The following is a 12,073-nucleotide window of genomic DNA, read 5'->3' as shown; positions in this document are numbered from 1 at the left end:
ACCACACGATAGACAAATTATCACAGTTGACCATTTGCAGAAAACTAGTTATAAGCACAGTCGGTTTCAAGGCTCTTTAACGTCAATTTCTATTTATATAAAATACTTCTGAAATAGAACATATATAAAATAAATATTCTATTGATGAAAAAATTTGGCTACTTATTCTAAATGGATTCATCGAATGAATCCAGCTTTCAATGAATAAGTTTTCTTTCATAAATATTTATAGAACTCATTCACAATTTTGAAACATTTTTATACAAAGATACCAGATACCAGTTTCACAGTAGAAGAGTGTAGAAACTTTCACACAATACCGGTAACCAAGTGATAAGGCAAAAATTACCATAGCAACAACCAAGTGATGCAGGCAGAGAAGAACGATGATGAGCTGTGATTCACTTGGCACAACTTCTACTGTAAGAAAACAACTGCTAGGAACACAGTTACTGTACGTCTCCTCTAACACACGCAGTTCAGGGTACACTGCACAGTATACAATACACTATACAAACTAAAGTTGGAGTCTAAGTACAGCTGATGTATAAAAGTACTTCAGATTATAATGGAAGAACACATTTAAGGACTTGACACAAATGTGGGTAATGTTTCGACTTTGAGCAAGCAATACATTCTCTTACGTCTTCAGTGGAGTACAAAATACTTTTTGGCGGAAACAATTTGTTTTCAAACCAAATAAAGAGAAGCTCAATTAAATATCAAATAAACGCTTTGCACTTCAATAAATTTAATAGTTTTAGGAAAAGGGGCACATTAAAACAACGTGTTAACAAACACACACAAACACAAAGCCTCATGTCATATCAAAAACGAACACACGTGCCTCTTGACTCAAAGCAACACACATGCCCCTTGACTCAAAGCAACACACATGAACCTTGACTCAAAGCAACACACATGCCCCTTGACTCAAAGCAACACACATGCCCCTTGACTCAAAGCAACACACATGAACCTTGACTCAAAGCAACACACATGCCCCTTAACTCAAAGCAACACACATGAACCTTGACTCAAAGCAACACACACAAAATATAAACTAGTTGGGAAATCACATGCAATTTCCCCTTACATTTGCGCTAGTTAAAACCATCGCTGTTATCAGAGCAGTACACAATTAAATAAGAGAAAGCTAAGCAGCTCGCTAACAAAATACGATACAGTGACAAGACAAACCAAAGTCAAGATTTTAAGTTCATCCAAATTAGGCCTCGTGAAGCCGATTATACATCAAACGCTGCAGCGAGAGCATTTAAAACAATCCCTTCTGATGGCTCGTCAGAAGTGATCATTGTCATTAATTATCATTGCATTATCGTCAGTTATTATCAAATTATTGCATCAACAAGGAAGACCTGTAGGTGGAAATGATACAGAAAGATATGCTTTATCTCCTATTCTAGCAGACAAATAACTTGAAGTGAACCTCAGGCAACCTTATTATATACACGATAATTTTTAACAAAATTAGAATTATTATCATAATTATTAAAGGAATGTATCGATTAGGGAACTCAAATTTGTTCAGTAACCAAGTACGAGTAATTGTATCGCATAATATAACATCAACATGGATAAAAACGCCACATAAAACATCTACTCAGGGTCAAAAGCAGTCATAATTGACATTAAAAAATTGTAAAGGTATAGAGTTCTTCGGCAAAAAGTATGCTTTCCAATTTCCCAATAAATAAAAACAATCAATTTTCATTCATGAAAAAATCATGATTGCACAGTTCTATATAGGCTTCACAGTTGCTTTTGATATATGACTCACTTACATCTTTTCTTAACTAGACATGTATTAAATAAATAATGAAGAGGGAAAAACATCTGCCGCAAGCCAACGTCGCCTCGAAATTTTTATTTATCATTTTTCAGAGCAGGTTTTCTATTACTCAAACAAAACGAGAAATTTTACACTGTGGTATTTTCAGATTTTCGCGATGAGGGCTAGCAGACCTGCAGAGCATGTTGCTATGCAGCCCAGCAGAGCATGTTGCTATGCAGACCAGTAGTAGGTACATGTTGCTATGCAGCCCAGCAGACAAAGAGGGTACGCAGACCAGTAGACCTTGATACGACACAGACCAACACGCCTTGATGCTACGCAGATATTGAAGTGAGACCAGCAGCAGGATTAGGGTGCTTGAGAAGAGCTCGGCCAGGCGACCCTTGTGAGCTGAAAGAGCAAATTACAAACATAAGATAGTCAAACATAACAGGTAAACAATAATATTGAAGCAATGCAAACAATAAATGAGCAGAAACGACGCATGATGTTGTGTAGGGAAGCTTTAAAATGAAACAGCAAAAAGAAATAATAAACAAATTAGCGTTGTTCAGACAGTTTTTTGTATTAACTCGGGACTCGGGAGAAACTAATTGCCTGGATAATTTTAGATAATTTTAAACTTGTATGAACTGCTTATAACTTAGTTATTTTATTTCCAATGACAATAAATAATAAATAAAGTCATAATTTTATTTTCTACTTCATAAACAATACTTTTGTCTAAATTACTCTCGATCATTTATTCAAAATAAAATAAATTTATAATTCACTTGTAACTATTTGTGTATTCATTAAATAGAAGAAAAACAAATAGTCGGCTTAGGAGATCGTACTGCATTTTGTTCATATATATAAGGTTTGTTCTAAAAGATTGGTTAGATAGCCACTTATGCAGGTATAGACACCACCTGTGCAGGTATAGACACCACCTGTGCAGGTATAGACACCCACCTGTGCAGGTATAGACACCACCTGTGCAGGTATAGACACCCACCTGTGCAGGTATAGACACCACCTGTGCAGGTATAGACCCCACCTGTGCAGGTATAGACACCACCTGTGCAGTCAGGTATAGACACCCACCTGTGCAGGTATAGACACCACCTGTTCAGGTATAGACACCCACCTGTGCAGGTATAGTCACCACCTGGGCAGGTATAGACCCACCTGTGTACAGGGCTGTTCCAGGGCTGGACTTTAACAGAGACGAAGAAGGCGTAGACGCAGGCGCCCGTCGCGTACAGCAGGAACGTGATGAAGAACAGCGTCTGCCAGCCCTCCCACCCCTGCTCACAAGGCAAGACTGCCCTTAATAATCCAGCATAGACTTTCATACACAAATATTATATGGAAATAAAAACAAAGGAATTAACTTAGATAAATGAGTATGGAGAAACATTACATTCTATATAAATATTAATGCAATGAAGAACCGCGCCTGCTAACTCCTGCATCCCTGTACTCACGCCAGTAGTTGCCGTAATAAATTACAGAGTTTTTTTACAATGAATAAATAATTACAAATTTACTTAAGGGATAAGCACAAAGATAAAAAATACATGATATGAGATGACATCAAATTCACAAATAACTTTGATGATACAATATTTTTATTCAAATTTGGTCCCTTATCAACACCCTGAATGGTGTTGGGTCCCTCATCAGCATTCTGAACGCCACCTGGTCCTCCACCTTTACCCTGAACGCCACCTGATTCTCCACCATTACCCTGAACGCCACCTGGTCCTACACCTTTACCCTGAACGCCACCTGATTCTCCACCATTACCCTGAACGCCACCTGGTCCTCCACCATCACCCTGTAGAGCACACGGCCTCCACCATCACCCTATATGGCACCTGGTCGCGGGTGAGGTACCCCGTGAGCTGGGGCGCCAGGAAGCCAGGCAGGGTAGCGACGGTGTTGCTGATGCCCGTTAAGGTGCCAGCGAAGTTTGGCGCGAGTTCCTGGAAGGCGCAGAGATGCCCTGCGTGATCCAACCCCGACAACCCGACGGCCAGAGTCAGGATCATCACCACCAAGGTGCGGTTACAGCCCGCCAGCCCGATGGTTGTGAGCAGCAGACCAGGTATCAGCAGGCCTGATCGAGGCAAAATAATGAATCAGGAGCAATTATATAAAGCTTGCTTTAATTTTCAAAAAGAGCTTCCAGCCATGTAGTTGAAGTGCACACATAGAACGGTAAGGGAGATAAATTGATGGGATCTTGCAGTCAATCAAGAAAGCTTTGTCGCAACGAGGTAGAACCATGAAATTGACTCAATGTTATGGAAGCTTTCAGCAGAGCTTTTTAAAGTTATTTACAGAGTAATTTACATCCACTTTAGTTTTTGAAGGCCTGTATAATGAGAATTGGAATACTGGATGCATAATTGCATACATATATGGTTTGACTAATTTGTTACCTGGTTTAATTACTGTAATTGTACAGGCTCGCTTCACGTTTACAAATACAATAGTACAAACAACTGTTCAAAAAAGTCAAAACTTACCAGCAAAGGAGGAGAATCTGCGTGCGTTGTAGAGAGAAATTTCACCCTTGAGTACCTTGCGGTCCATGTAGGCAGGGAAAGTGAGCAGCGTGCACCACTTGGCGATGAAGGGCAAGCTTGACACTAAACCATTCTGCACACCGAAATATTCATTTGTTACCATCATCATAACAAGTATAATGATTTCGAAAGGTTCACAACACTTACTACAAGACCGATATAAGTCAGCTTGAAATTAATAAGACATTTACAAACACATAGGTACGGTATGTCTTGTTTAACTGGTAAATGTGGCCGTGAAAGGGTTAAGAGACTTCCCTCAATGAGTCTGAGTGTGTGAAAGAATGGTGATATTAATATTCAATACAACAATGGAGCTCTATTCCTGTTGTGGAATGCGCATTGAAGAAAGAATACATATGTACAGAATGAGAATGATGAGGTAATAGTGAGTACACACAGTGTGGAGGTTGAAGTGAAGGACTTTAGCGAGGTATGACGGCATCTCGGTGAGGAGGCAGTAGAAGCCCCAGTTGGCACAGAAGTGGGCCACAACCACACACAGGAAGGCTGGAGAAGTCACTATTTTCATCCATGGCACCCCGCTCTGCACAAAGTAAACTTCCATCAGGAAAATTCTGATGAAAATTTTACCAGGAACCTCAAGAGCAGGAATTGATATAGGTACTACGGTATAGTGTGAGCATAAAAGGAAAGTTCCAACAAAATGTATGCTAGTTCCTAACATTACATGTGAAAATTCAGCATAAATAGAATGAAAATACTAGACAATCTGAAAGTTTTTATTATTGAAAATATATTAATAGGTTAAAACTTGCAGAATACTCAATTAGTTTTGGAACAAACAAGCACCTTTCTTCTAGTGTCTTGGTCAGCATTGACACTGCCAGTGAGTGGCACATCAGAGACGTTATAGAACCACACAACAGCCCATACGAGGCCAAGGAACCCAAAAAGGTAGAAGCAGCTTGGCCATCCCCAGCTGGAATCACACAGCAAGCCTGTCACGCACATCGTCACCACAGTACCAAATAAGCAACCTGTAACACAAATAAATTTCATCAGAACAGGACCATATGGATTTACTGACAAAAGAAAATCAAATAAATAACCTCTCAGAGAGATTGGTACAATTTTACATTTCGAGGTATATAATTTATTATTTATTTGTAGTACAATTTGATTTTGTTAGTCAGCAAAGTGCACATTGTGATGTTTTCAAAACTACTGGAAATGTAGTGAAATCAGGAAAGGTTTTAATCATGGTAAAATTTGGATACTTAGGTTTATTATAAAGCTATTTCTTCAAGGCCTAACAATTTGCATTGCAAAATTAATTGAAATCGCTACAAATGAAATTACATTTCAGAGATAACAAATTTTATAACATGAATGTACCCAACAATAATGGTCACGATACTGAATATTTAGACAGCCACATATTAAAGTTCCAACCCTAATACCGTTATTGAAGCACAGAGAAAATAAAATGTGCTCGCTACAATTCAATAACCTAGGTATTCATTAATGAAATTCTTGATAATTGTACAACTCATACCTGAGGTTGTGAAGGCAAAGAATCCAGCACGAGAAGCAGCTGGAACCCAGTGAGCCATGAGTACATTCATAGCAGGAAATGTTACACCCTGCACCATGAATTCATTATTAGGTATTTCTGAATGTAATTAGTTAGCATCATTTGAAACTAGAAGCAATGCAATTCAGCAATATATACCTATACAACTTTAAAAAAATGCAACCATCTTAAGACAACATTGAACTTCTGAGAGAAGAGAAGCTACCTACTAGCCATTTTTGTGATTGAATGAATTTTTATATTAAAATGCTTCCTGAGTACTAAATAAATTGATGTAGTATCTATACATAGGTATATTTATAATAAGAGAATTCTTGGAATTATATTATCAGGGAGTGGAACTTTTCTTCAGATTCTCTGGTCATCAATCACACATGTATAAACAAGTAAATTCTGCCATCTAATACTAATTTATAATTATCAGTATATGGTAGGTTGGCAGAATTTTTTCTATTGAGCACATTTCATTGAAGACCAGAGAATATAATTTATTAACAATTTTCCTTATTTTTTATAAATTAGACAATAATTTTTGTTTGCACTGTTTAATAAAAAATCAAGGCACTATTAGGTTAACAACATTTGAAATGTATAAATCATTTGTTATAAAGTTACCGTACGAGACAAATTAAGAGATGAAATTTGGATCGACATCAGTACAAAATCATTTAAATAGGATATGTACTAGGTACTCAAAAGTCAATTTGGTTGAAAAAGAATACAGTCCATTCAGTCAGAATCCAATCATATGCATAAATATGTGACTTTCATTACTGACCTCTGTCATGCCTTCCAATATTCTAATGAGCATAAAAGCAGAAGTTGAGGAATGAGCAGCCATAGGGGAAAGGATTGTGAGAATGGAGGTGAGAGTGACACCCATGCCATAGACAATGCGACCTCCATATCGCTCAGCCAGCAGGCCTCCAAGCAAATTAGTGAGGCAATAGCCCCAGAAGAATGATCCCAGGATGTACCCTTGTGTTCTGGCATCCCAGTCAAATTCCCCTTGACTCGATGTACTGCTAGTCTGTTAGAGAAAAAATATCATGAAAGATGAGCAACTCACAGCAAAGCCTTCTAGATATGACAGATGAGAAAAATTATAGGTACACATAGAAGATTATATGTATAGGCAGATTATACACATAGAAGATTATATGCATAGGCATTCTGATCCTTTTCTGATCAGATGCCACTGGCTGCTGCTATTTCCTGCTAGATGAAATATCTCCTATTTAATTGTGAATAAAACTACTACATGATTTAGCACATTTATAGTTTATTCAAAATATGATGTTTGAGCTACAACTAGTATGGAAAACAATTACTTATTTTTTAGAGCAATGAATTCATGAATTTTTGAGCCCCAATCTAAATTTTTGAGCAGCAAATTTCTTTTACAGTCTGTAGAAAGCACTTTTTGTCTGTGCTCTTCAGTCTGTGGAAAGCACTTTTTGTCTGTGCCCTCCAATCTGTGGAAAGCCTTGATACAAATAGCCAATGACAACAGAAGAGTATCAAGTGAAAATTTCATTGTGTGACCAAGCTGGCATGGTGGAATGATAGGAGAGGATATTTGTTTTATGTGTGACAGAGGTGAGAGGGAAACTGAGGAGCATCTGATGATGGAGTGTGATGAATATGAGCAGTAGAGACTGGAAATGATAAGCGATACTGGATGAGAGGGATGAGGGTGATGGTGCGATGTATGAGCAAACAGAAGACGTATGGATTGCAATAATAGTGGGCCTGTCAACAGGGGCAACTATTGCTATGACAGTGGAAAGCAGAGCTGGAAAAGTCCCATTTTTTCTGAAATATCGCAGCTCTAATATCATATATATATATAATTTTTGTAGGTATGAAATCTTGTGGCTCAAATGTCATAAATTTTTGTTTGATTGAAAAAATTTCAGTTTGCACTTTGCAAACAAGTCATTTTATAAAATTTTTAACTTCCACAATTCACATTACTACCGTCAACTGGAGCTACCCGGGACAGTTTTGAGCTCTTTTTTGTTAATAACTGTTAATAACTTCTGATGATGAAACATTTAATAAACAATTTTAGGCTCATTTTATAGCTCTTTGTGAGGGCTATTGAATGGCATTGTCAAAAAAATTCCATATGCTATTCATAAGGTGCTAGAAGCAAAAAAAAAAAAAAGAGTGTCCTGAGTAGCCCTGTCGAACAGGGCTTCTGGGGACACTTGCAATAAAACTTAATTTTATAACTTTTACAGCATGCAGAATGTACTCATTCATTACAAAAAGTACCTTAAAGTCCTCCTCTTTCATTGTAGATGATGTAGAGGTAGAATAAATGACATTTTCAGTGATTTTTGACTTGTTTTTCCTTTATTGATATGATATTACCATAAACATTAATTACCCTCAACTGGGGTGACTTGGGCCCTGATTTTTTATTTTGTTTTGCAAACAAAAACGGGGTCGTAAATGCCAGAGTGAATTTGGCCATCATTTATGACCCAGCTTTGGCCATCATTATGAACATTGCAGAATCCCCCAGTTGATGGTACTGTATTATTGATGTGATATTACCATATCCATGAACATGCCATTGAGCATTTACAACAACCTTGTTCACTGCAAGCTTCATATCAGCAGCCTTATAGCATTTTTTCTGTATCTGTAAGCTTACAGGACAGCTTGTAATTTGTGTGACAATAAGTGAACTCTTTTTTGCTCAGCGAGGTAAATGTAATCAATATTCTTTGTTTTTAATCAATTTTTTTCTTAACTGGAGCCTTTGCTAACTGAGGTTCTACTGTAAATGCGCTTTTGGGGGTGTCCCGAGTAGCCCCGCCGTGCGGAAATGATCGCCAATTTTTTTTTTGGAATGAGATAGGCAAAATCTGTCAATTACGTTTTCAAGCCAACACCTGGGTGCAACTTTTATGTAAGTACAATTTTTCAATATGGTGAATATTTTTTTACTACAGGCCTTAGCAGAAGTAACTTTTCAAAATATAGTTTTTCACCATTTTTCAGGAATTTTTCAGAGCTAGTGAATGTAGTATTTTTTAACTTTCTTTATACTACGGTACATAGATAGGAAAAATGTTGATGATTATGCCACTATATTTAGTTTTGCAATATTCCAATTAGTTTTGCTACTAAAACTGTCCCGAAAACGGAGGACTGTCCCGAGTTACCTACCCTGCCCATCCCGAGTATAGCCCCGGTTGACGGTATACCATTCCTGCCAAAATATCCTCCGGATTGTAATCATCGTAATGATAACCAGTCAACGTAAACATTTAGTTGAAGATCGCGCATAGTTGTGGTCACGTCAGAGTGGTCAGACTGCATTAACATGTGTTCAGCTTACAGTAAAGACAAATGTTATTGTTGCTGTTTGACTGTTTTAGGGCAAAATTAGAGATTTGGGGTAACATGTGCATGGACTTTGTAAATAAATTTGCGCCTTGTAAATGGCTTTTCATGGTCGAGATATGGAATTCACGGCTCGAAAAAATGGAATCACGACTCAAAGAAATGGAATCACGGCTGGTAAATCCATAAAAACAAGGATCGAAAAATTCAGTCGTGGCTAGCCAAGTAGGTAGATATATTCCATGCCTGGTGGAAAGCAATTTTTGGACAGCCAAGCGCATAGAGGGTGAGGGAGAGGACTGAGAAGAAGGTTGGCATTTGGCAAGAGTGGAGGAGTAAAAAAAGCAATAATAAAATTAAAATAACCAAACCATAACAATTTAATTTAATACAAATAGTCATTCAGGCTCAGGGCCTAAGATTAAGAGGCCCCATGCCCCATAGCTAATATAAATAAACTATACAGTGCAATAATTGGGATATAGCAAATAGCAATAATAAACCAAATGAATCTTCTCTCGAATTTCTCTGCCATTAGTTTAAATCTCCTCAGAGGCTCAGCCTTAACATAAACTTTCACACCTCTCACTCTCAAGCCTCTCCTTTAATTGCACTTGCAGAGTTGCAGTAGGTACCATAAAATGGGGTAACTTAGACCAGCGGGGTAACTTAGACCACTTTTCATTTTTTTAACAAAAACCCCAAAAACTATTTGACATAGAAAAATTTTGTTGATGGGCATTAAAGGCCTAATACTGAGGCTACATATCACAATAGAAATATTTAAAAAGTTTGCAAAATTGCATATCTAATAGGTTAAAAAATTAAAAATGTGACCCATGAAAAAAGGCCATTATTTAAAGCCTGTCAGAGTACCACCTCCAATTTTTTTATTTTTTGGTTAAATAACTCTACGTTTTGATGCATTGTAGTAGAACTCTTCTAGTTACATATGCAAATGACAAATTTTAGGAAAGTGTCATAGTTTGCAAATGGGGGGCAGCCTGGGGCACTGCCCCTAAATGGGGTAACTTAGACCACCAAATGTCAGCCCTGATGGGGTAACATAGACCAGCTTGGAAGTTAATATAAAATTACCATATATAACATATTTTATGTTTGACAGCCTATTTATGTTTTTTCTTTATGTTTCAGTCAGACTCTACAGAGTCTTATATATGGTTTTTTAACTTAATTTCCAAGCCAGTCAATATTACCCCATCAGGGCTGCCATTAGGTAGTCACATTTCCCTCATTATGGGCGGCGCCCCCAATTTGCAAACTATGACACTTTCCTCAAGTTTGTCATTTGCATATGTAACTAAAAGAGTTCTACTACAATGCACCAAAACCTGGAGTTATTTGGAGTTATTTTACCAAAAAATATAATTGATTTTACAACCCGGTCTAAGATACCCCAAGAGCTGGGGTAACATAGACCATAACTTTTTTTTTAAATCACATAAAGACTATGAGAGGCAGGAGCCAGCAATTTATGGTGAGTGAAGCTAGAGTATAGACCTGTATTTTGCATGTTTCAATTCATGTTTAATTTAGCTAGAAAGTAAAAAAAGGCATCATTTATAAAAAAAGTGGCCTAAGTTACCACATTTTACGGTATTTCACTTCCACCTAGGCTTCTAGCTTGGTCTCCCTTTTTCCTTCCTAATAATAAATGAATCTGTGATGCATGGCTGATGGCCGTTGCAAAGGCCTGAGCCGCCTGACTCTGAAATGACTTTTCTCAGTCACCACACCGGGCACAGTGGCACACCGGGGCCCGGGCCACACCCCAAATCCAAATCCATAGCCAAGCTAAGAAAAATTTCAGGCAGAACAAATTACAAAAATGTCACTTAGAACTTAGAAGTTAGGAGCTGTCAAATTTCAGTAATGACTAATGAGTAGGTATGGAAATTAAAATTTTAACTCATCCAGAGATCCAATAATAATTTCATTTCAATTATAATTTCTGCACCATTAATTAAGAATTAACAACATACCACAGTAGCAGTAGGAAGAGTTTCATCTGGATAGTGGCAGACTCTTCTCTCATTGTACGGTTCAATTTTGTCAAGTGAAGATTTGAAACTCGGACTGGGAGGGATCGTGACAGGAACCAACTCCGAGTCAGGTTTGACCATCGCAACAATGGCCACTGATAAATTGACTCGTAGTGCATAAAGCATAAAATTTCCGCTACATAACAAAAATGAGAAAGCTCTGATATTCATTTTTATGAGGAATAAACTATGAAGCTTCTATAAAGGCACAAAAAGACTTATATTATAAGACAACATAGTTGGTACTTCGAAGTTTGTTTACATCTCCCCTGCCAACAAGACACTAATAAAATATCCAACACGTTCAAACTCGAAATCATAGATACTTTGATACTTTGTTACTGCGTTTAAGAGGTAGAATTGACAGAGAGATAAAGTAATTTGTTTTCTAGCGACGTCAATTTTGTTACCATTTTACAAAAGTCATCAATCCAAACATGAAAAAAACTTTTTCTACAGAATTTATTCTCTACTAATAAATACGGAGCACGCAAAAATAGCACGAAAGTTGTTGCTGAAAAAAGAATATTTTTCAGAATTACTTGATTCGCCACGGACATAAATAATTCAAGTACAAAATGAAAACAAATAAATGAATGAATGAAAATGAACGTGCCCATCTAAACCGCCCAAGCCTAAGTAGGTTGATGAGTACAGTTCTAAGGTACACGCACAGCTGCTGTGCTCTGGACTGTCAAGA

General features: G+C 37.4%; 1 protein-coding gene across 1 annotated transcript; it reads right to left on the bottom strand.

Moving 5' to 3' along the window:
* Positions 1-797: 797 nt before the first annotated feature.
* Positions 798-11,645, bottom strand: LOC108676725 (sialin). Its single transcript, XM_018164855.2, has 9 exons — positions 11,314-11,645; positions 6,729-6,980; positions 5,912-5,999; positions 5,206-5,393; positions 4,793-4,939; positions 4,333-4,465; positions 3,679-3,920; positions 2,987-3,105; positions 798-2,206 (listed from the first exon to the last, which is right to left on the bottom strand). The coding sequence occupies exons 1-9, from the start codon at positions 11,542-11,544 to the stop codon at positions 2,131-2,133; spliced, it is 1,476 nt and encodes a 491-aa protein (XP_018020344.1). The 5' UTR covers positions 11,545-11,645; the 3' UTR covers positions 798-2,130.
* Between the last annotated feature and the right edge of the window lie 428 nt (positions 11,646-12,073).

This window comes from Hyalella azteca, unplaced genomic scaffold (assembly GCF_000764305.2).
Source record: "Hyalella azteca isolate HAZT.00-mixed unplaced genomic scaffold, Hazt_2.0.2 contig6568, whole genome shotgun sequence".
NCBI classification, from domain to species: Eukaryota; Metazoa; Arthropoda; class Malacostraca; order Amphipoda; family Hyalellidae; genus Hyalella; species Hyalella azteca.
The sequence above is the reverse complement of the archived record's forward strand: the minus strand, read 5'-3'. Positions and strand labels throughout refer to the sequence as shown.

Bases quoted from the DNA above. Each gene is read 5' to 3' on its own strand.
- LOC108676725 (XM_018164855.2), bottom strand. From the start codon at position 11,544: ATGAATATCAGAGCTTTCTCATTTTTGTTATGTAGCGGAAATTTTATG. The intron at 6,000-6,728 runs GTCAGTAATGAA...TTCATGGTGCAG, and splicing joins TATTGGAAGGCATGACAGAG to GGTGTAACATTTCCTGCTAT. The intron at 3,921-4,332 runs GTAAGTTTTGAC...TGCCTCGATCAG, and splicing joins CAGATTCTCCTCCTTTGCTG to GCCTGCTGATACCTGGTCTG.